This window comes from Falco peregrinus, chromosome 8, assembly GCF_023634155.1.
Source record: "Falco peregrinus isolate bFalPer1 chromosome 8, bFalPer1.pri, whole genome shotgun sequence".
Lineage (NCBI taxonomy): Eukaryota > Metazoa > Chordata > Aves > Falconiformes > Falconidae > Falco > Falco peregrinus.
The window spans coordinates 6421699-6447207 of record NC_073728.1 but is presented as its reverse complement, the minus strand read 5'-3'; the positions used below and the strand labels follow the sequence as shown (position 1 = coordinate 6447207).

At 41.0% G+C, this 25509-nt stretch overlaps 1 protein-coding gene across 3 annotated transcripts in view; it reads right to left on the bottom strand.

Moving 5' to 3' along the window:
* ADARB1 (adenosine deaminase RNA specific B1) overlaps nt 1–25509 on the bottom strand; it is an 88003-nt gene that overhangs the window by 42859 nt on the left and 19635 nt on the right. Inside the window, exons 2-4 of one of the 3 annotated variants that reach the window (XM_055812928.1) lie at nt 20958–20994; nt 19652–19802; nt 4999–5073 (exon numbers count right to left, since the gene is read on the bottom strand). In XM_055812928.1, the coding sequence (XP_055668903.1) occupies nt 4999–5026 (28 nt within the window). In that variant the 5' untranslated portion in view covers nt 5027–5073; nt 19652–19802; nt 20958–20994. Of the gene's footprint in view, nt 1–4998; nt 5074–15923; nt 16281–19651; nt 19803–20957; nt 20995–25509 lie in introns of those variants that run through there. The other 2 variants (XM_055812929.1, XM_055812930.1) reach the window with 2 other exon arrangements.

Sequence of the window (25509 nt, the reverse complement as noted above, 5' to 3'; positions counted from 1 at the left end):
AATCCATCTCATGACACAGGTAGGGGAAACGATGCCCTGACAGAGAGGGGGGACTTGTAGGAAGCAGGAAAGGAACTTGCATGCTTACCTTGTCTCAACAAGAAAGAAGGGAAGAAAACTACTCCTTGCCTGAGAGCTATCAGGCTTGTTATCTTTGGAGAACCTGTAGGGTGGAAGAAACTAGGAGAGAAAGCAAGCAGGGAGCTAGCAGCCTGAGTCAAACCCAGAGACCATGGAAGCAGCAAGTTTCTACATCACAGAGGTGACCCAAATCCAAAAGACTTTCCGTGCAAACCAGAAGGACTCAGGTTTGTTTCAACCCACAGAGTCACTGGACTGCAAGAAAGAGTAACTGCTTCTCAGGCTGAGGGTGAAGATGTGCTTTTGGTCCTTTTCTTTAGCCTGTCCTGCCCAGCAGGGGTGAGGTCCTCTAATTACCTTAGGGCTGGAGAAGATCTGACAGATTAGTCAAAGATCAGCTATCACCACCAGTTCAAGTCAAAGAAGCCATCTCATTTAATCTTGTCCGTATTTAGACATGGAGTAACTCCTCCAGCCCAGTCTCTCCCCACTGTTCAGAAACAGTTCTCCCTTTTCCAGGCATCTCACCTTGCTAGAGAAGTTAAGAACGGCCCTGCTAGCTCACCGTCACCTTGTCCAGCTCATCACACGTGACAGGGCACCCAGCAGACCCCAAAACCAGAGCAAGGACACAGTGGCCCCTCCCCAGGGCAGCCTGCCAGCCCACAGGGAGCCACAGCTCTGGGCTGTCCCAGACGGCATGGCAGGGAGGCACTGATGGGGGTTGTTCCCCCCCCTCCCCGAGAAATTTTTCTAATTGCTTTTCAAGACTCCATAAACCCTTAATATCCACAATGTCCTGGGCAACGCGTTTCACAATTTCATTACACATGGCATGAAAACATCTCCCATTGCTTGCTTTGAACCCCTATTTGCTAATCTCATTTAATGCACCTATCATTTTTTGTTTGCTTTTTTTTTTAATTTGATGATTCCAATATTAAACGCCCTGTGCTGTGCATGATTTTACAGACCATTTCTATTATTTCAGCCTTGTCATCCTTCCTCTATACCACCAGGCTCTAACTGTCCCTCGTCCTGAGGTCGTCCTCTTCTTCTCAGAGCAGCTCCTTACCTCCCTGCATGCTTTCTGACATGGAAGAAGCAGACCCACAGCCTGATGCACTGCGTATTTGATGCTCTAGCTCTTTTCTGAAGTCTTTTTCGTTCTGGTAATATGCTGGTTTAGAGACCATAAGACTCTGGGGAGTCTCTCACTCATTCCAAAGAGATTGAGGGAGGGCATCCTCACCCCCCCAGAAGCTCTGGGTGATTCAGGATCCCACCACAGCTCAAGCCCAGAGCATCAGGACTCAAAAGGAGCAAAATTTTGTTGCTCTAAAGCAGAAGTCATGGCACGTGGACCACCACTCCAAACTAAAAAACAGTTCAGATAACTTCAAAATCTATCTTGGAGACCACTGTTAAGCATTGCACCACCAGCATCACAGCTAAAATAAGGCAAGAAAATGAGAACTGTGAATGTTAAACAAAGCATAAAATACAAAGCATAGGAGAATGCCAGCACGAGGAAAAAAATTACCATCTGAATTATATAAAAAAAAATATCTCTGTGTTCAGTAATGGATGCTCTTCATTATCCTTTTTTCTTTTTTATTAAACTTCTAATGGGACTGACAAGAGACCATATGTTACTGCTGTACGTCTTGCCTCAGAAAGGTTACAGTCTTGGTGGATCTGCTAACATACCCAAAAATCAAGAGATTTAAAAAAAGCCTAGTCCTAGATTTTAAATATACTTTCAAGTCTATGCATTTTACAGTCTTTAAATAAGTTTTCAAGGAATGAATGATTTAGAGAGCCCTTTGAGGTCCATCACGGCTGCTGCATATTCAATACTTTAAAGTAACATTAATACAGATAAACATTTGACAATGGGATCCTGTTTTCCTAAACGTTAATACTACCCATGATTTAAGAATAAGACTTTTTTCATAAGAATAGCAGATATTCTAAAAATATCTGGCAGCTTTGACTAGACATTTGACTGACGTCTGTAGAAGCTGCCTTAGTAAATATCATAGCTGACAGCATCACATGCCAACAACTTCAGTGGAAGAAAAGTCCTGCCCCTGAAATCTTGTTTGAGACGCTTTCAAACCCGAGAACACTCTAAAAAGTAAAGAGGCACAGGAAATTTTCATGCCAATAAAGAGAAATTTCTGTCCGAGTTTGCTGGTTTATTTTTGGTTTTATTACCAGTAATTAACAAGTGTCTGAAATTAAGATGCTTTTTCCATTGGGTACTTCCATTACCTGTTTGCTGAGAGACAGCACTCCCCCTGCTCTATCTGATCTGGAGCACGCTTAATTAAATTTAGATGACTCTTAGCGGAACCAAAAGATGTTTCTACCTACCCCTTACACTGCTGCTCTCATTTACTGGCCTGGGGAAATTTTAAATAACTCGTGTTTTCATAAAAAGCAGGCAGAAAAAAACATGTGATGTCTTTTGAGCATCTTTTTAGAAAAAGGGAGAAAATGATCAGCAAGAAAGGTCAGGACAGCCACACGCTAGTATCCCAAGTGTTCTGCAAAATGCCCCCATTCTCCCTTACCCATAAGGTAATCGATAAGTATAGGCAACAGGGTGAATTTACACCTAGTAAATTACTTATTTCTATTGTACTGATGCTTCTGCAGGGCTCTCCGATTCGACACTGAGATAATATGCAGATGGGCTTCTGGCACAGATTCCCGGGGCATTCAGAGTGTTGCAGACAACCAAATAAAGCAACAGAAACCAGATAAAAACTTTTCAAAAAATTTTGTTTAAATCTTTCCCCTATTCTCTTGTAACATCTTCTCTACGATGAACAGATGAAGGAGGAAGACTTTAAAACCTGAAGCATGAAACATTGTATTTTCTCAAGGATATTAATATCACCTCATCACTGTCATGCATTTCAGCTGAACCAATGCAATTTTAATTCAGGCTGCTGCTGCAGAGCAATTCTAGTTACGCAACTGCCAGCTACAAATATTGCATATGCCCACCTTCCCTTCCTGTAAGATACTTCCCCAAAAAGGAGTTACATAAACTAATAAAAAATTTAGTAGGCAACTTCTGATATCACACTTCACAATCTTAAGAGATACAAAAATACAGAAAGACAAAAAACTTTTTTAAAAAAACTTTGCACAAATCAAGGTGAAGAACTTAAGAATATTAACTTTGATTTCTCCCTGACAAATGCGATGATTTAACTTTAAAATTCATGTTTGTGTGGGCCTACAGATGCAGGAAAGTCTTCTTGCACCTTCTATTAACCGGGCTCATCCAAGTAGTTATTTCTTGGATATATATATACAAGTCGTTATCCGTAGCTCCCTTTCAAAAACATGGTACAGATGACACTAAAACATACTTCTAGAAGACAACTGCAGTAAGACAAATGCATGCCCCAAACCTACAACAACTCCAGGGAGCCAGCCCCCCGACAAGACAAAAAGCTCAGTGAATGGTTTCCCACTTTGATGCACTAACACACACCAAAAAACCCAGAAGCAGACAAAAATTGAATGTTTGGCGTAAGGACACTTATAGAATGCATCTGTAAAGAGATGATATTTTCTCCAGCTCAGGAAGGCACCTTTTATTTATGCTCAGATAGACTCCTTATTGAGATAAGGGGGTGCTTTATCCAAGAAATTATCTTATGTGAATTATCCAAACACAGCTCTTTCTTTTCTTAAGAAACTTAAGAAACTCCTCCTTAAGGACTTGGAAATAGCTAAAGAATCCATCTGAAGTTAATTTCTTTTATACCAACAAAAAGAAAGTGTTAGCAAGCATATTTCTGAGTTTCAGTCAGAGAAAAAAGATGCATTCTAGTCCAGATAATATTTTTAGGGTTGGGCTTTTTTGGGTTGTTGGGGGTTTTTTTTGAGTGGGGAGGGGTTTGGAGGAGTGAAGCTGTTTGAGTGTTTTCTAATTTTTAAGCACAATGATCTGACTTCTTTATCTCCCAATTAAAATGTTCTGTAACTCCTTCAGACTGAACTACAACTCTCCTGGCTCCAAAGCCTCCTACACTGCTGGGCTTTGTTGGCTTTGCCAGAGATGCACCGTTTAGCCATTGCCACTCAGGGGAAGCAAACACATTTGTTATTATATCATATACAACTATTTACAGTCAGGCACAGCACAACAGCATAGCAGCAACAGAACATTTCTCTCATTCATTAAAAAAAAAAAAAAAGATACTTGAAAGGCCAATAATAGTAAAAATATTTTTATAACATGTTAATGAAAACACTTTTCTCCACAGGTTATCAGATCCTAATTATACCACAGAGTTAGTACCCTCGCAGCACTTTGCCAGTGTATGCATCAAAATGATCACTGTATTTGGCTATTTTTGTGCGTAAACACAATTCAATAACTCAGTAGCTCAGGGCTGAAACAATCAACATTTAATGAGAATAATCAGCTATGCAAGACCTGCGGGGAGCTCTTCTAGCTCCTCCTCTTGCTTCTCCTTCCTCCATTTCTGCTTTCCCTCATTTATTTTGTACACTACAACTCCACCTCCTTAGTCTCACCCTTCCCGTCTGAATGGGCCCTAACCTCTGGCATCAGCACAAGCAGTATTCTCCCTCTCTTCTTCATTGCTGGTTCAAAACAGGGGAATATTTTGTTTGGTTAGTCAGTTGTTGGAAGAAAAATATGAGACACAAGGTATTACGAGACTAGCATATAACCACGTGTATTTAAAACACTTTTACTGCAAAAGCTCCGGTTCACTCTTCTATACTGTGCTTTAAAAACACACAAAGAAATAATTTTAATTTGTGATTCCGAAGTTTCTCCGCTGTCATCCCTGTGCTCATGAGAAAAAGTCACCTTTGGAAATTATTACATAGTTTATGACTGTGTAAATAAACACATCTTACTCATGTTTTCTTCATCGTCTACATCCATTGTGAAAGATTTTTGCTCGTTTCTTGGCTGGCGGAGACTGCTTCTGTCTGGAAAACAGAGAGAGGGATATTTAAGCTTTAAGGTACCAACTTACAAGACAAAGTATTAAATCTCCTTTAAAAGCAGCAGCCTTGGCACTGGCTTTGCTTTGGTCCATGGGTTTTGCTAATTTTTCACATAGTATCTCCCCAAAGTGACTACTTCTGTAGCTGAGGTACACTCTGCAGAACTGCAGATTCAACAAGGTCTGCAAGAATTCGGGGGTTTGTATGATGAACTACATTTTTTTTTAATCTGAAAGAGTATGTGTTTATCTCAATACTTTATCTCACTACTGGGGTTTGGGTTGTGGGGTTTTTTTAACTCCAAAGTAACATCAGATCCACTGTGCAGGTTACCACACAGACAATTCAAGCAACCAGAACACTGAAGATGCCTTTTTCTACCCAGCATGAAACTGATGAACACCTGTTCAGTTTGGTTAAATCCTGACCCAAGATATCTCCTAAAACTGAGAGGATCAACAACCAAAAGATGTAGCCCCGTATCAGGTGAAGAACAGAGTGAGTAATGTAACCCTCTCTCCTCCATGTGCATTTTCTTATTAACTGAAACATTCAGACGATACTACATACAGGTTATCTGGCTGTGGGGTAACAGATTTTATTAACCACAGGTACTTCTATTTCAAGAGAGTCGGATCTAAAGGTGAATATAAGCCTGTGACATATAAAATATGTCACCTACCTAGCAATTGGTTTGAAAGAAGGCAACGCTTTTGCCAAATCAAAAGCACTAATTTTAGGGCAATGGGTTTTGTGGTTTGGTTTTTTTATTATTCCAGTTTGGGTTTTCCTGAAAACTAATCAAGTACATCATTTCTGTTGCTTTCTAGGTAACTGCTCCAATCTCATGATGCCACGAGTGCTCCAAAAGGGAGCACCGAACCCCAAAACCATGCAGAGGCTTACACTTTTAACAAAAGATCCATTATTACAGTGAGGAAAAAGTCATGGAGCATTAACAGGCTTTGCATTCTTACACTGCAGTGTATCAAACCACGGAAATTTGTCTTGTACTTGCCAACCTGTTGAATGGTGTGCATCTGCCTCTGAGCTTTTCTGAAACATTAACAACTAAGCATTGTGCTTTCTACATTCTGCACTGCAATATTTTTTTTAAATTAATGCATTTGTTTTCTGCTGATTTTTACCACAACTAAGTATTTGGAAAGTACCTTAAGAGAGTAAAGTCCAGTACAAATGCAAAATCGTTCTGTGATCATCTAGTCTCATGTAACATCTGTAAACTTTGACTCCTTTCGCTGATTAAATCAGATCACATTAAAATTGAAATCATATTTTTACATGCATCTTTGATCCTACTCCAAAACTATTATGAATAGTCCACAGAAATCACAGGGCGAAACTTCAACCTTCTTTTGTTATTCCCAATAGTACAATTATCTCCCAGCAGAGTTTCACTCTTTTACTTAGTTTACTTTTACCATAGACAGTGTCAATTCTAATTACCTATGGATAGTTTACTTACACTGCACATATCTTAAAAGTTTAAAATTGCATGGATGCTTTTAGGTAATTGTTCAGGATACCAAGAACTTGGCAGAACAAGCGATACCCAATTCAGGCCAAGGCTGTGGTCACATACACCAGATCAGATGAAGGAACTGATTCTCACCACTGGTACCTCACTACTGGTACCAGTAATTATACCTGGGCGCTGTGGCTAGGAAGACGAGAGGCATGATGATGTCTTAAGAGGATACTGCCAGGAATGGTAACGCCTTATGAAAACAAGGGTTGAGGCTGCAGCTGGAAGGAATGGGAAAAACCAGGTAAGAAGCTGAGGCTCTTTGCACCATCAAAAGCGTGGGAACACTGGAAGGTATGTGGCATGAAAGACGATACTTGGTTTCACGCTGCTGTATGGGCTGGCACAATTTACAGCACTCCAGTATTTGCTCTATTATATTATGATTTGCCGTCCCCTCAGTCAGGACACACATCTGTGTCTCTCATCCAGCTGCCAAAGGCAAATATTTAGGAACTTCAATGCCTTGAGACTTCTTAAAGTGTCAGCACTGGTGGAAAACAAAGTCAGAAGTTATCAAGAAGAGGAACCACATAAACCAACATGGTCACTTGATGAGGTTGACACAATAAAATCAACACTCATTTTAACATAGCCAAATGCCTACTCCGTAACAATGAATTTGTTCCATCTCTCTTCCCACCTCTTGTGGGAAAACCTAGCTCTAATCCCACTCTATATTAAAAATGTAGTCAGCTTTAGCTAATAAACGAAAGGCAGAATGCTGTACTGATGTTGTTCTTAATGCACAGATTGCATACTATAGTAATCTGAGTGCATAATACATAATTACCATGTTTTGCAAAGAGAAACTAGCCATTCCACCCCTATTTATTATTTTAGTAGACGCTTCACGTAAAGCATGCAAAAGCATGGTGCAAATCCAGAGCCCAGGTCTAAATGCCAAACATAATGAAACACATTGCTCTGTTTTGCTCTTTTTTTAAGTCAATTTCATTTTATCTTTGTTAACATAAGAAAAAAAACCCCAGGAACACAAAAACTTCCATCCAAGAATGAAAGATTGAAATCAGAAACAAATAGTACAGCTAATTGCTCAATTGTATCCATGCAGATAATGCGCATGCAGTCCTCCAGCACTGCAGCTGCAGAAGCAGCACTGACCAGCCCTGTAGTCCAAACAGCTGGCTGAACCATCAGCCCACTAATCAACACACTCAAACTTCAGCAATGAACTGCCAGGAGATGATGTAGGAACAGGATCACTGCATGACTTGCCCAGTGAAACTGACACTTCAAAAAAAAAAGGTTTTTGTAAAACTGCAACCACTGGCACATAGGTGAGTAAAATGTAAATGTTAAATGCATATATTGGAAACATCAAGAAACTTGTAGTCCAAAAATAACTATCAGAAACTAAGAAACGAGCAATAATGTTAAAATACACATACAGACGCGTAAGTTTGCAACTTTAACATCCATGCTAAATACTGTTATTCAGTAATTTAAAACAATGAAATCTGTTTATCCTCTACTAAGCGAATCCTCAGCACACTACTCTTTGCAATATTTACAGCTTACTTTTCACAGCAGGAGCTAGGCAGCCCTTAATGAAAATGTAAAATGTGCCTTTAGCAATCATTACACTAATGCCATGCCTCTAATAGTAGAATGAGAAAGAAATGTACGTTTGTCACCATTTCACAGTTTCAAAAACAAAGCTCACATGCTTGCAGATATCCTGAATCTCCTACCACCACCACAAAATGTTTATGACCATCCCAGTTTGTGACCTGAACGAGTGTCTGTGCTCACACAAGACAATTCCTGTTCACTCCACAACCCTGTCTGGAGAAGACCCTGATTTAAGTAACTAAGAAGATTCTGCACAAACAGGGAGGAGAGGTAGTAACAAAAGATGCAAAACCACCACACTTCTGAGCACAATGAAGCTGTTCAGATCCCCCAATAGCCAGACAGCATAAACGCAAGCAGATTGTAAATATATGACAACTAAGACAAACAGTGAAACTCCTCCCTAACTTTGTCACTAGCAGTGCACATTTCAAGGGGCACAAAGCTAAAATACCTGACCCACACACACTACTTCTCCCAAGACTCCCAGGAGCATCTAAAACAAATCACAGGATTTCCACAATATTTTTATTTATTTTTTTTTAAATCCAAACACTATGTAACAAAATGACTATGTAAACTCGATCTTACATGCATCAAAGCTTTAGGTAAACTGTGGGTTTCAGAGTGGTAATCTCTCTTCCATGCCCTTGACATCATTCACCTTGTGTACTACCACCTCTCTGCTGGTCCATAACAAATCCTGTTTTCCAAGCAACGTGCGCATATTCAAAGAGCTTCTTAGACCATCACTTCCAGCCTGGCTACACGTACATGCGCTCATCCTCTATGCAAGGGGTTGCTCTCCTTCCTCCATCCCTTTAGCCCCACAGAAAACATCCAGCCCAGCAAGACCAGTTTGAACTTCACACCACCGTACCACCAGGCTTTCATGTGAGCACTACCACACCAGAATCGAGCTCCTTGTAAGGACCCGGAGAACTGTAATATTATCCTCTCAAATCCTACCCCAGAGCTTTCTCCTGCTGCAATGCCCAAGGGTCCTAAAAACTGCTACTCAGGAGCAGGTCTGTGAGCCCACGTCACATTGCTGACCTTGCCCTTGTGACACCATGTAATGCATACCCTTTGCATTTCCTCCTGTGCCACTAAAACCAACAGACTTTATCATGGTTGTTCCATTCTCATTCTCATGTGTCATTTGACAAAGTATGAGACAACTCTAACCCCAATGCAAACCCCTTTAGCATCAGAGGACCACTGACATACTTTAGATGGGCTATTCCTCATCCGAGCTAAAATACTCAGGATGACCTGAGGGTGATGCAGAGCTTCTCATGATGTTTTATCCCAGCCGCAGGCTACCGCAGCCACAATCCTGGCTACTTCACTTCAGACTGGCTAGCAGAGTCCCTGTCTTGTGACAGCATCTGTCCCAGTGCAATAGTGGGGGAACAAACAAACCAGTACCTAAAGTTGCCATAAACTGATGGGTTTTACTACACAGAGTAAAACAAAGAAGTCACCTCAATCACTCTTTGTCTATATAAGAGTTTAGGAGTCAAAAAAGCCTTTCAAACGTCCAAGTGGGAACTGATCAGAGTTCCCTTTCTTTCCAACTTCAACAGCCTCTGGATTTTATCCATACACTGAAATACATCCTGCTGTGCTGAAAGAGGCAACTGAGCTGCCTCTACTGCTTAATACTGAAAGAATTACCAGCCTTTTCACTGCAGGTGATTGTGTTGCTATGCTAGTGTGTTATGCTGAACAAGAAATTGCAAATGTGTGTATTATTTAACATTGGCAAGTATTTTTTTTTACTGCTTTTCTTGCCGTACAGCCTGTCCCTAGACCCACTGTCGCCAGGGGCCAGAGCAGCAATGCGTACTTGGCATTGATGCAAACAAGTGTCAGCAATAACCAACGAAAAACTTACTGATGAAGGATGAGTGAAAGAACTGGGAAGGGAAAAGAGTTATTTTCCAGAGAAAGTCAGAAGAAACGCCTACAGCTTGGAGACAACTGCTTTCACGTAGGATGTGCGTGCCTGGGGGTGCAGCGGGAGGAAAGGAGGACAGCACGCCCAGGCATCTTACTTTGTTTTTTGTTGGGAGTGCTACACAAATGAAAAGCCACAGACACTGAGCTGTTGAGATTTCCCTAGTCCCAGCTGGGAAGCAACAGATTTTGGAAAAAAGACACCACTTCAGAAAATATGAGACGTTGTCCTAAGTGCGCACTCTGAACATGAGCACAACACATTCCAGAAGACCTCTGCTGCCAGCCAGGCCCCCTGCAAAAATGCAACAGCTCAAGGCAGGCTGCCATCAGGCCAGGATCACACGCCAGTCTGATCCAGCTCCCCAGAAGGCCTGGGAACACGTGGCTCATCAATTTTTAACGACAAAGCATGCCATGCTTCCACTGTGGCAGCGTCAGCTTGGGCATCTTTCTTGCACCTGGTCACTGTCCTCACTAAAGCAGATGGACGGAGGGGAGAGGATCATGTAAATCACATAAGCCTTCTTTCCTTGAAGAGATAAGAATTCAAGCAGAACATTTGCTAAACAGGCTACTTTTATTTGTTCTATAAAAGCTGCTTAAATTTACTTTCCTATTACCATAGGGAATGCCTGATTCCAATCCTAATTAGCTCTGTACTATCAATAAGGCTATAAAATCTTGGCATACCAATATTACCACCAGCCAGGTTATCTATTATGTATATCATGGACAATATTATGCACAGTTATGTGTAGCAGTTAAGAGGAAACATTTCTCTACAGTAACAGAAGCAGCAACAATTATTCTGTGTAGATACACAGCTCAGATACAACAGTCAACAGATCTTTAAAATCCAGCTGTGCCAAAAAAGTATAAAAAATCGTCTCTATGAAAGGTGACCTTTTTTTTTTTTTTATGAGCTACAAAAAACAAGTTTTATGCATTATCATGAAAGCACCGGTATTTTATTTCATTGTTGATGATGCATATTTCATGACAACCAAGCACGGACAAAAGCATTTTGGAAACAGAATTAAACTCCAACATCTCCATAGTGTCTCCAGACTGTTGTACACCGTGCTGAAGTCAGGAAAAGGATGTTGGCTTGTTTTCAAACTACCCCTGCCAGTACCACATATTGTATGCGTGGACACAGTACATCACATATAGTTTATGTGCTTACTAACCACATTTGGGGTTTTAAAACCTGCGACTGAAGCAAGTGTGAAGATTTAATACACCTTTCCTTGGACTGATTAGCAAAGACCAAAAAATTAAAGTGATAACTAATAATTTTTTTAACTATTAATTGAATATTCATTGTTTAAAAAGCAAGTATTTCAAATACGTTTGAAAAAAGGTGAGATGCTTCTAAAAGTACTGTATTCCAAAAGATGTTATGTTTTCCAAGCTTGTGAGTATCAGTTCAGGATAAATTTTCCTTGAAAATAAATTAGTTCAATAATGAAAGGACTGGGAAGGTTGTTAAAAAAATAATTTTCTTTTTTGAGTAGATTCTTTTCAGATGTATTTATTTCAATGCATATGAAACAGTAAAATAAAACATTCCCAAGGCAATAACATACTTTAAAGACTTGAGGCAGTTGAGGTATTCTTAAAGACCACAGGTAGCTTCACATCAATTTTAAAAAGTCCATACCACATACACATAACTGAATAAAGATCGAAACCGTGAGCAGGTGGCTCGGAAATTTTTAGCTGTGACCAGAGGCAAGTGCAATTATCACTGTGCCTGGGCAGAGAGATCTTGGGAGAGTGACAGCTGATGCAAGTATCCGGTTCAAGCCTGAATTAGAAGAAAAATAGGAAGAGGTTAGCTCTCCTTTTGATGTACTGCCCTCAGAAGCGTGATGCCCAGCAGTGTTCATTGCTCACAGCCCAGATGGAGCATCACCACTGTTGTAACACACCCAGTTTTCAAAACTCACATTTGCTGCTGTCCGAAGTTGGAGAGAGAGCAGGAAAGCAAGCCAAGCCTGCAGCACAAGCCGGGCAGCTAGTACAGCAACCACCTTGATCTGTGCTGTTACTCAGATGTTGTTTAAACCGTAAGTATTTACTAAAATAAGTCTTTATTCAGCTGTTGACTCTAAACACAAGTCTTGATGCTTTGCTAGTTAGGCTCAGACCTGGCTTAATTTTTCCTTCTGTTTTAGCCTTGGTGACTATTTTGGAAGCCCAGTATAAAGAGACTTTATCCTCCTTCCAGAAAAAAAAAGGCAAACAAAACCCCAACTAACCAATGTTCTTACTGAAGTACTAGAGCTGCTAGCGAAACATTTTACTGTAATGCCACATTTGCATTATATAGCATCAGCACAACTCCCCTGTAACAAAAGGAAATTAGTTGACTGTAATCAACAGGACTTGTAAATAATTGTCACCTTATTTAGCACATCAAACTGGCTCCAGTTACTCCTGCATCACCACTGCGTGCTCAAGGACAAAAAACTTGGACAATTCCTGCTTGAATTACTATGGAGGTGATCATCGAGCTGCCCAAGCCAAGCCAGAAGTGAGAAACACTGTACAGCGGCCTCACACTGCCACACCAGGAGTAAACCCTCCTGAGGAGCTGGGTTATCATTGTGGGCTCAGCCCCGCATCCCCACAGCTGAGCATCCTGTCCCTCCAGCCCAAAGCAATGGAAAAGAAAGCTCCTCTCTGTTAAAAGCATAGGTAAACAGGAACTCCAGTTGCATAAATATTTGTATAAATTAATGTAAACTGTTGGTGGCATTACTGAAGTTTGTAAAAAACTGAAATTTATGCTAATTTCTCTTTCTTTTTTTTTTCTTTTTGTAATTTAAGTGTGCTAAACAGATTTTGGAAGCATCAATAAAGATAAACAGCCAGGAAGAAGGACAGTTGACAGAGGAGCTGTAAAGCACGTAAGAGATACAATGCTAGAGTAATAAATAATGTAGCCAAATGACACTAAGCTGTCTGTCCACATTTTCTAATGAAGCATTTGTATCCTTTTAAGGTTTAACTATATGCGTTTAAGTGTTTGGCTAAACATATTCTCAGTCTATACTGAATGGCCACCTTTTTCCCCAATCCTTTCCTTATAAAAAGATACACTTCAGTGAAGTTAGCAGTGCTTGGCACTTTCCTCCAGCATCCAGGACTGCAACAGCGGATTGCTCCTGTGTTGCTCTCCTCGCTGACCTTCTCTTTCACAGAAGTCACATAGCACAGACCCCAGGTGAGTAAGCCTGCGCTTCCCTGTGCTTTGGTCCCCTAGATGTTGTGCTGCAGGCACTGAAACTTGCCCTGCATGAAGTGGAAAGGGTTCAGGACAGCATATCAGGTTGGATTGTGCCACCTACATGATCCCATTGCTCCAGTTCAACTCAACAATGCGCATTCCCACTGCATACAAAGCTGTGTACACACCATCTTCCCAGGCAGGGAAGAGCTAGAAAAAGAACTACTAACATATATATAATACTTTAGTATACTAACGGATACAGATTCTTGGTTCATGGACTCCACACAAGCATCCACAGATTCCTCCCTTTGCTTGATAAACAACCGCTCAACTGATCTGGACTGACCCAACTTGACCCTACTCTAAAACCGTCCTACAAAGGCTAGGATTTTACTTTGACACCTAAATTAAGGAGTAAAGTACACTTGAAGTCTCTCTCAGAGCACCCCCGGTGGGAAGCTGTGTACTTTTCACTACAATTCCGCTATTCCAAGCACATCACTACAGCAAGAACAACTAACTTCTAACACCCACCCCCTTTAAAGTCAAAAATACTTTGAAGAGAATGAGTTACATATACTTACTAACGAAGTCCAAATAACTTCTACTTTTCCTAGCAAACAATATTCAAACAGTATGTATAATGTGTAGGAGACAGTACTTAGCTGGGGCAGAGAGAATGAACTTCTCAGCACTTACTGTACATATATTAAATGGGAGACTAATCTTCCAAACTTGCTCCCACTGTAGTCCATGGATTTTTAAATTATTTTTTTTTTTCTATCTGGCTTCCAGAGCTACAGGATTAGGTAACAAAAAAATTTTAAAAGCCCTTCCATATAAAAGAGGACCCACATATGCTTTCAGAAACTGGGGATAGATTTTTTTCAGAAAAAGGACTCTGAACCCAGGCTGCTCACTACAGAACAGAGCTTCCTCTCTTGCCAAGGCATGCTTGGTTACTTCTGAAATCATTAATAACTCAGTTATCATTTCACTTTGAAGAAGGAACAGCATTTTTGACTTCTTTGACCTTCCAAACTTTTATTCAAGCAGCTTTCATAATGCAACAAAACTGCAGTAATAAACTCATTTGCTGCCTGTAAATAATCCATTTAGCAACAGATGTCCAGAAACCTCTCAGGTCCTACGGGCACTAAGTCCCTGCACTGCTTCAGCATCGAGGCTGGGTAAACATCAGTGGCATCTGAGCAAGGACAGCTCCCAGAAGGACTCCACTGAAGCTACACATTTGCCTCGGACAGCAGGTGTGAGTAAAACCTCAATTTTTTTTTCCTAAAAACCTGCTCTGAGATATTGGCGCAACTAAAGGAACACTTTCTGAGAGCACTAGATAAAAAAATTATTTTGTAAGAATAAAGGAAAAAGCTTAACTGCTGCTCAGAGATTTATAAACTGGCATAAATATTAGTTAACTGATTCAGACCAGTGTATGTGCAGCATGTTACATGTGGAATAAGACTGTGGAGAAAGCCAGCTCCTTGGCTGCATGAACTATTTTCTCTCAGGTACACTGCTAAAATAAAATCAGGTTTCAACTGTACTATGCTGGTGTAGTAGAGGGGATTTTTGCTTTCAAAGTCCATCTGTTTAGCTGATGATGCTCGCCAAAGCCAAGTGATTCTGCATAGCAGCACACCCTGTAACATTTAGACTACAAGCAGTACTGCAAAAAACTTTCCTTTTCTAAATGCATTACATGCCAGGCATATCAAACAGGAAAACAACACCTAAATGTATGCTAATTTAAATGGAGTCATGAAAAAGTAGTATATTTTCACTTTTAACCTTCTCCTGGTTTTGAAGTCTCCACTTCCCATAGAGTACTTCCAAAGGTTGGAAGAACACCATGCATACTTAAAAATGTACTACCCAACACAGCAGTGTTTGCTTTTATTTCCCCAAGAGGCTAGTTGAAAGACTTTTAACTAAATGTTGGCTATAGCAAGTAAGCATTACCTGAGTACAAAGACAAAGAGAACTTTCATTTCTTTTGTTTGAATATTCTGTGTATTCACTGCACACAAAAAAGTTGTGAAGGACTCTTTACAGCTCTCTTAGTTTATCCTCATTGTTAAGGAAAAACAAGGTATCTTGAAAGGAAAATTTATCGGCTACCCAATGTTTTATGTTAACAGAGAATGGCATCTATGCAAAAAGCATAATGTGACAGACAGAAGTCTCATATAAGAAGAGAGTAAAAGTCAGAAAGCTGCAGTTTTAAAGACGTTTCGTATTTGTTAAAAAGTAGTCTCCTTTCAAACTTTGAAAGTTAAGTGAAATAAAACACTGGGAGATGCTGAAGGATCCTATTCAAAATATTTCTTAAAGATTTCTTACAAATTCAAACTGAAAACACTGAAGTTCCACTTAACAACGAAGCTTCAGACCTCATCTGAAAACTTCCACGTTTATGACTCCTCCCCCCAGTACTTTGTTTCAAGCACACAGCAATTAAAACACTACCTTTCCGCTCCGATCGTTTCTTCCTCCTCCGCTTACAGCGCCGCTGGACCACACTGAAGAGGGTCCCCATGCTGAGAGCCACAGCTAGAAGAGATGCCATGCACACACCTACAGTCCACCACTTGCAGCCTGCTCTGCTGCACCCCCTTCACCCCCTCCTCAGGAGGCAGCGGTGTATTCCTGAAAGGAGGGTTACCCCTGCGCTGCCTCACGCTCTCTTCACCCAGCTGAGGCCCGTTCCTCAAACCGCAGGATGCGCTGATGCACAGTCCGATGAACAAAGATGAACAAATGCTGCAGCTCATCCCTACCCACCGCAAGAGGCACATGTGACAATTAACCCTTTGGTAAGTGAAAGGGGCAAGGAAGGACAGTATCAAAGACATCCTCACTATTGGGTGTGGAAAGGCAAATTTATTTTTATTTTGTTATTAAAAAAGGAGGGCAAGTCTTTGGTGTTGCTTCAGCCTTATATGTGTCTTAGAAACAAGGAGAGGCATGAGCAAGGAAATGTTTATACATCCTAGTACATGAAATTAAGATACCTTCAGCATCTTTTATAATTGTGTCTCATGTTCTTAGGTATGTATTTCATACGCTGCCTAGAAATGCACAGAATATATTTGTGAGAAGCAGGAATACACAAATATGCAAATCTCAAACAGCAATGTTATAGTTGCACATTTTCCATATGAGGGTTTGTATGTCGGGTCTGACTGAGAAACTTCCCAATGTCAACATTAACTGTAGCATTTTCCAACCTTTTTGTAACCACAAAAGCAACACATGATGTTATGGGATAATGTGATATTATCCTGTTTCCCTGATTTGAGCAACCAACCAAACACATGTTCATCCTGTGGATCCAGTACAACCTATGGATCAGCAGCACAGACCGGGTGTTACAGCTGTGCTTTAATCCTGCCTGCAGATTAAACCTCACAGGACAAAAAACATCTTCCAGCAGGGAATGTCTGCAGGTGCAAGGCCCATACAAGTTTCTTCAGTGTGTTACTAAAGTAAGGAGACTTCTCTGACAAGTCACCTCCACCTGCTCTTAGACCTTCATTTCTTAGTACACCTTGGCTCTTTTGAAGACAGCACATGATCAAGCGTGGATAAACTCTGGTAGATGACTTACATGGACCATCATATTTTGACAACTAGCCAGGCTGGCATTTTTGGAAAAACGTTGCCACTGGCATCTTACATTAGCAGTACTTCACTAACCAAAGCCAGCATACTCAAACTCACCACTGGGACTCGGCTGTCCTGCTAACAAGGAACCCTGCCTCTCCACCTCCTGTTCCCTCGGCTAGCACTTGTTCTCCAGGTGCCAGGTATCAGCTTTTTCATCTCCAGTCCGTGATGGAAAGCTTCAGAGACTGAGTTAACTTGTTGACTGAAATTATTTCTGCAGGAAGCCTAAGTGCCAAGAGCTGCAAACTTGCCTGCTTCAGAGAAGCTCAAGTTCTACTTCAGCATCTGTTGACATTATTTCACTAAGGATGAAGAAATGCCAACAGGACCATTTGTGCTCTGTTTACATGATTTAAAAAGAACTTGCCACAGCAGAACAAGCCATCAATTCTACCACGTGTTCACCGCCACCAAGAAGCCCAGGAGGCAATGACTCCCAATGTCATCTAAGACCAACTCCCCAAATCAGTCTTCCCTGGGGAAATAAAATCGGATCTTCCTTTGCAGCAGACACAAGGTAAGGTGTTTTCTTATGCTTCCAGCATCTCTTATTCCCTTACTAAATACTGCCCCACTTGGGTTCACAGACCATGCTCTGTATTAACAAAGCAACATTTCTCCCCTCATGGAAACCAGAAATAGCTTCATTTAAAAGTGGTGCTAGTCTGACATCAGGCCCTGCAATGCTACATCCCGACGGATCTACGCAGTCATGGCAGGATTAGGCAGACATCAAGGAAACCCCAGTGAAGCCCACAGCTCCAGCCTCGGCATGGGCACTGGCTATGTGTTGGCAGAGCACTTTCCCAACTGAGCAGACCTAATTCAAGACTGAAGTCAGCAGTTCTGCGCCTTGCTAATTAACAGTTTCAGGCCAAGTCTGACATTTCAATCCACATTCAGCTGTGCGTGATGGGGAAAGGACAAGGAGGGTGAGTTATCTACATCTACATGGCCCTGAAGGAAAAGTACCATTGATACACAGAGAGAAAAAGGGAAAAAATACTCCCCAAGAGAATGGGAATTAATTTTGCTCCTTCGAGCAAACAGCACACTTTGTAAAAAGGAAGAAGCAGCCTGTGAAAATACTGAGCTCTTTGCTGTAATTCCTCCAGCTGTTGAAACCTTCACCACCTTGTTCTCACCACAGGCAAGAAAGATGTACATAACAATGTGTATTTCTCCTTCCCTTTCAGGGAGGAGTTGCTGCATTAGGTATTGAAAGTTCAAAATGGATTTTGTCTTCAACAATTAATTTATCTACCCTCACTTGTCAGAGATTTCATTCACAGGACTTGGTGTAAAGAGAAAAAAAAAAAAAAAAGGCAAACAAAAAAAGACTCCTCTGGGTCACCCCTGCAGCTCTCCTCTCCAAAGCAGCTCCTACTCTACTGAGCTGCTCCCCAAGGCAAAGTGGCTCTGGGGTATGAGAATGAGGAAGAAGATCTGAGATAATTTTAGCTTGAAGGATGACAGCTTTCAACAGAGAAAAAACGGTCTCTTAAATCTGATTACTGGCTAAGGAATGTACAGAGTATGCTTGGGAGAGAAACTTAGCGACCTACTGCAGTCACTTGCAGTCGGCACATTAACAACCATTTTAGAAAATAAAAAAATACACAATCTGTAATATGTAAGAGAATATTTAATATCTGTAAAAATACTGCAAACCCTGCGTGACTAGAACAAAGCAGGCTAAAAGCTGAGTGAAAGGTGACAAATGCGACACACCAGAACAAAAACATGGCATTCAGCTTTAATGTGTACAATGGAAGCAGTAAATCCCATAACATTTTGTATTTCACAGGTTTAACACACACCAAGGTATCACAATGAAACCGGACTGCCTTCTCTCCAAAAAAAGAAACAATTCCCAGGGGAAATCTGGTTATGTACCTACACATCTTGAATACTTCCATCTCACGTGCATCACTGAATTAGGAATGCAGAGACACCAAACAACTGAGGTGTCCTCCATCAAAACCCCAGAGGTAAACTAACTTAAGTGAGGCCCGGGGCTACTCAGTGAGACTGATGGAAAAGTTCAGTAGCTTCTCAGTTCTCCCCTCTACCACCTAGATCACAAGAACATGGGCAGCTTAGGCTTCTGTGGATTTATGGCTTGTGATAGATAGGGTTTCTGGCTAAGTCTTTATCACTTCAACCTGGAGACCCTGAACCTGTAGCATCTGCAGCCCCTTCCCATCCAGGTTCCCCAGCACCAGGCAGCTCAAGGCCATGGGGCTGCCCTTCTGCCAGACACAGCACTTATGAAGTGTGTCCTTCACCCGGCGCTCTTCACAAAACTCATAGGAATAATCTATCATATCTGTAGATACCCACCAGACTCACTTCAGATCAGGTAAGTTGGAAAGCTGCTGGGGAAAGGAGAAAGAGCCTTATCACAGAACACTCTAGAAACTCACTACTACCTTTTTACTTAATGTATTACACAAAAAACTCTAGGTACCAAAAACATCCTTGCAAATCTCATGTACTTATAGATTTGGCCACTATTACCAGCTTACTTTATATAGTCTTTGAAGAAGTAGCTGCACGCTGTATTTTGTAAGTGCTTTCAGTGATTGGGGTTTTTCTCTCCCACATGCTATTCATGTATTTTTCAAGCACGACGATGGCATTACAGGCCAACAGCAGTTTTCCTTTGAGTTTTGTGTACTGCAACAAGAATGAATATAAATTAGCAGCAACGCTAGAATTTGTATAGGCTAATTACAGCCTGAGCATTTGCTCAGCACAGCGAATCTCAAAACACAAAGCTGCTGGCTGCACACCAGGCACCCCAAGAGCTCTGGTACCATATGCCTCAGCTTGCAGTTCGACTCCCCCGGTGGTTAAATCCGCTCCAACAGCGCCACCTACTGTTACACTACAGAAATAATTGATTTTGCATCTATTGCACCCCTTGACCAAGGAAGTCTAGAGCCCAGATCCAAATTAGAAATCACTTGCAATGTTTACAAATTTATTCTACAGTAAACTATTTTGGAACGTATATTTATTAAGAAGTTTTTTATCCTTTGTCTGTATCCTTCTTACTGGCTTACTTTGAGGACTGAACATACAATTTTTAACATACGTTATTTCTGAAAGGTCCTCAAATACCCATGACTGTCAGAAATGTACTTAAGATGTGATTCCAAGGAAAAAGTGGTAAACGTTCAGAGAAGAAAACAGAGCAGCCTAGATCTCCCAATAAGTAACATCAGTATTTTCAATATTACTTAAAAGATAATAGATGCAGCTACCCAGCTGGTGCTAAGGAAAATAACAGGTAATTGGAAGAAAAATCTAAAATAGTTTTAAAGGAGGTTAAAAAAATTTCAAACACCTTGAAAATATTTTATAAAAAGAAAAAAATATATAAGAGTCATGCAGGTAGGGTGATGTTTGGTGTTAGGAGACTTATAAACTGGATACATTTCCTCCTTTCCCACCACAATCAGTTATCAAGCTCAACTCAACCATTCAGCAAACTGAAAAGTCCTAGATCCCAGCCTTGCATATTTATTTTATTCATATGGATTGGATACAAATTTTAAGTCAGAAGGGTAAGTAGTTTTTTGTAACACATATATTGACTTGATATAGTTAGATATTTCTGAACAATATTTTCTCTATTTTCAAACTGTAACAATCTAGTATCTTTGAAGGGATTTAGTGTACAAACATAAATGTTAAATATAAAATAATAAAGTTTTAAGTAACTCTTTAAATACATTAAGATTAATTTTCTCCTCCAAGTTATGATCTGAATGCATCAATCAGAAAACAAAGAATCTCACTATGCATTTGCAAAAATGGTGTGCTTACCTTTTTAATTATTGGAGATACATGCCAACTCTGCAACCTGTAAAAAGAGGAAACACAGTTAGTATTCTTTCTTTTACAGATTCAAGTGCATTACAAATAGCAAGTCCTGACCTTAAAAGGGACAAATTTCTGATTCTGTAAGAATAAATAGTACATACTGCATATACACAGTCACAGAGCCAACTCCCTTGTAACCCCGGAAAAGGGAGGGGGAGAAACAATTCTGGACATTCCTGATTGGAAACGAAAATAAATTAAAAAAAAAATAAATCAAGACTGAAGATGCTTAGTACTTGAGGCCATGAGAAACATCCCAGAGGTACAAGCAGCTATTTAGCAGAACCTAATCTGCAATCTCTGCATCTTCTAGCAGAAAGGGTCAGCAAAAAATTTGGCCAATAATGGCTTAAAACTAAAATCAACTTCTGTGTTATCACAGCCAAGCAAAATGCTGTTACCCTGAAAGCAAATCTGAACTTGTCATCTTGTTGGAATTTTTTTTTTTAAATTTAGATCTTAAATTTTATTTTTAGCGGTTTATTTTAACCTATATAAAAACCATCTCACAGCACAACCCCCTTTTCAAACACCAGTTTCTTGATACTACTGGCATCAGCTTGCATTCTCCTGAAGTGCCTGAAAAACTGGAAAATCCCTCTATTAGCAGTGGAGTGGGAAAGAAATGGCAGATGTAGGATAAGAAGGATACAGGATAATGGGAAGGACTAATGCTGCAAGAAATTTTCTTTTATTTCCATGAATACATGTAAGCTGCACAGCTGCTCGATCAGGAACAGATGGGATTTATTTTTAAAGATAACCTTGTAGTTATAAGAAAATATTTATATGACTTTATCAATGTGAAGATACAGTATTCTAAACGGTTCAGTAAATCACAGAAGCTATTTCCAAAGCGATAGAGTGTTACAGTCAAGTGGCTACATTCTGCAAACACACACAGTCCAGCAGATGATCAGAGTGGAGACACTGCCTGTACCTGTAAAGTATTGTGATATTTGCACCTTGAAGACAAAAATTCTCTGCTGTTACACTGCCCACAAGAGGGTGCTGGCAGCCTACAAAAACTTACATTAAATTTAAGTTATACGGCATGCACAGCACAGCTATGGACATTACAAACTGGTGGTTTTGGTCAAGTTACACAAGAAGGGATCTGACACCACGACAAGTCCATATATTAGAAGACTGCATTAATGTAATCTTGGTTTTTTTCAAAGACATTTCAATTTCCCAATGCCTCATGGTGCCATTTTCTAATAATCCAGAAAAATATGCCAGTTATACATTTGTCTTGACATGAAGTAGTAAAATGCCTAGAAAGTTCAATGCAGTTTCAGTTGACGTCAACTTCCCACATGCAAAGGACTATACTCAAGCCCACCAAATGGGGATACAGTATTTACAACATGATAATTTACCATTTCCTTTAAAATTTTCTCAACGTAGTAGCCCCACATCCACAACAAAAATTCTTCCAAACTCTTGAAATATGAGCTACAAACTGTGCATGACGTGAAATTCCCATATTTGTGGCAACATCCACCAAAAAAAAGGTATTTTTTAAAGGAGTTTTTGATAATTCTCTTTCTATATAAGCATTGCTTTAAAGTTATAATTAATCCTGAGACACTGCTAGTAGTTTTTAACTAAGTTTTAACATTAGTATAACCTTGAGTTGTTTTAGGAAATGTATTCCTTATATACACCGTATTACCCCAGTTGGTAATTCCCCGAGTTTCAAACAAGTTAAACACATACAGTTCATGAGACTTGGAACTTAGTAAGTTTACCATCAAGTACAAAAGAATCCTTACATATTGACAGCTGCAGACTGTTTTACAGGGTAAGAATCAGCCCACAGGCACGACGCATAAGGAACAGTTTCACAGTACTCCTTAAAACCGTACTTACAGTGTAAATACAAACGTTTATTTTCTAACCCTTAGACTTCTAGCTAGCAAACTGCAGCAGTCCAAGTCCATACTGAAGGAGGCAAGTGGAGCTGGCAGGGTGGGCAGGCAGGATGGGTGCTTCCAGCTTGCCCAGACAGGGCTGGGTGCTGCTTCCATAGGGCACGGCCATCCATCACCGCAGCACCTTTGCCCACACCTAAGATGCTACACTCATCTGTTTAACACCAAGAAAACATGCTTATTTTAACTTTTTCTTTAAAAAAACACAGTTTTTTGTTGTTGGGGGTTTTTGGGGGTTTTTTTTTTTTTTAAATTTAATCCAACTGGGCATGCCACACCATTCGTGCTGGGGTTTTGTGGCAGGCTGGGGTTTTGTGTGCAGACAACTACTCAGGGCTCCGAGGGCATTTGCTCAGCAGAGGATCCCTCTGTCCCGAGGTTTTGTGGCTCCTGCACGGCTGTCAGCAGAAGAAAAGGCCCTTGTGACCAGCCTCCAGCCCAGAGCCCATGGTCCAGCCCTGATCCCCTCCGCCAGCATGCATGGGCTGACAAAGCCAGCTTCGCTGCTGAAGGACCATGAGCAGTAAAGACAGGTGGAAGAAAAAAGAAAACAAAAGACTTGTTACACCATAAAACAGTAAAGAAGCTAAATGGGAAAGGTCGGGAAATACCACTATGTTATAAACACCAGGAACAAAATTCTGATCTCCAGCACATCCCACCAGGCTCTGCCAGGTGGCAGATGGATACTTCAGGGCTTGCTCAAGCCGTAACATGCTTCCGCATCACCTTTTGCAGGAAGACTAGTGTTTGCCTGCCAGCAGGGGCTCCTCTAGGAGCTCAGCACCTCCCCACAGCATCTCCACATCATTACTTCCCAGTAAATCAGTAAGCCAATTCTTAGTCCCTAAACAGTGTCATGAAATAGGCCCCAAAGACAGATGCGCATGTTGCCTTGTAGTCATTTGCTTCCCTCGTGGAACTAATGATTGTTATTTTAATACAGATTTTTCCTCCTGCCACAGACAGGAGTAAAATAAAGACTTCAAATGCAAGCCTGAGAAGAGTTTTTCATTACGTGGCTGGAATAACAACTAAAAAGCAAAGCAAATAGAAATCAAGCGACTTCTGAACAGCTTCATTCTGAAAATGACTAGCGAGTTTATTTCCCCCAAAAAATTTGGAAACACACCCAACATGGTTTCTCCCAGGGCCACAAAGGATACTTGAAACCCATTTGAAGAACACACCATGCTGGACATTTGAGACTTTCTGAAAATACTAACTTTTTAAAGATCAACTGAAAATGTTTCAAGGCAACAAAAACTGAAGCAGACATTTGATAACTAACTTCATTACACAGACTGCATCTCGCATGTATGAAACGGCATCTCTAATTTCTCAGAGGTAATCTGCTGGCCCTTTGAAACTTCCTTAGAAGAAAGGCCCCGAGAAGTGCCTCCAGCTAAAATTTTGAGGTCTTCATTGGCCAACAAATAGTCCTAAAATATTTGAGAAAGGAGAAAGATTTCAGGGCTCTCCTTTAGCAATGAAGATCTCCTTCCTTGAAGGCAACGAAGGCCTTCCTGGCTGAGCAGGTGGTGGGGCTCGCCTGACTCCAACTCTACAGCTATCACTGCCACCTTGCCCAAACAACACCCTGCCCCATCCCAGGAGACATCAGCCCATCCCAGGCCCATCTCCTCCAGCGCAGAGGAGCAGAGGCATGCCACCAGGCAGGGACCCACGTTACAGGGTCAGAGGATGGGACACCCTGTCCAGGCTCCTCCACGGGGAGCTACAACCCCAGGTCCCAGACGTGACACCAGTGGAGGAATCAAGGAGAGCAGGCACCCTTGTGCTGGGTGCACACACAAATGTGTCCATGTTCCCCTCTGGTATTTTAAATTTGGAGGATGTTAGAGGCATCGATTCAGTTCTGTAATGTGTTGGGGAAAAAAGAATGGCCAATCACAGAGACCTCCAAAACACTCACCCTACAAGGGACAGGAGACCCCCTCCTTGAGACACAGACCTGCAAGAATCAGCAAACCCACAAGGCAGCTCTCTGGAGGCACTAATCACCAGCCATGTGGACAGGACAAAAGCCACTACTTCCAATCTTTACACATTTGCTTTCCTACATATTTTACTTTTCTGGTGTTGAAAAACACAGGTAAGCTGCTGAGGCATCTCAACTGCACAAGTCCACACGATAAAAACCGCATGTATGTTAAATCCAGCATCCTCTGCCCTTCCATTTTTACCACTGGCCCAGGAAATAGCACTGCTTAGAGGTGGAAAGCTAACTGCACTGCTCAGCTCATTTTTGCTCTGTTCACATCCTTACGCAGGCTGTGTCAAGACATTTCACAGACAGGTCAAACATGAAACTCAAAAGATGTTGCGTTTTGCAGGCAGACACAGCCACAGCTTTTGCTAACTGATTTACACCCTCCCTAAGCACCAGAAGAGCTAGTTATTTTAATGAAAATAGACTTGCTTCAGCCTCTCGACCCCAAATTAAGGTGACCTTTACTCCAGCCTGAACTATCCACCCATTCCTCTGCTGGGACACAAGTGATGCCAATGTGCTCCAGCTGCAAAGCAAATGCAGC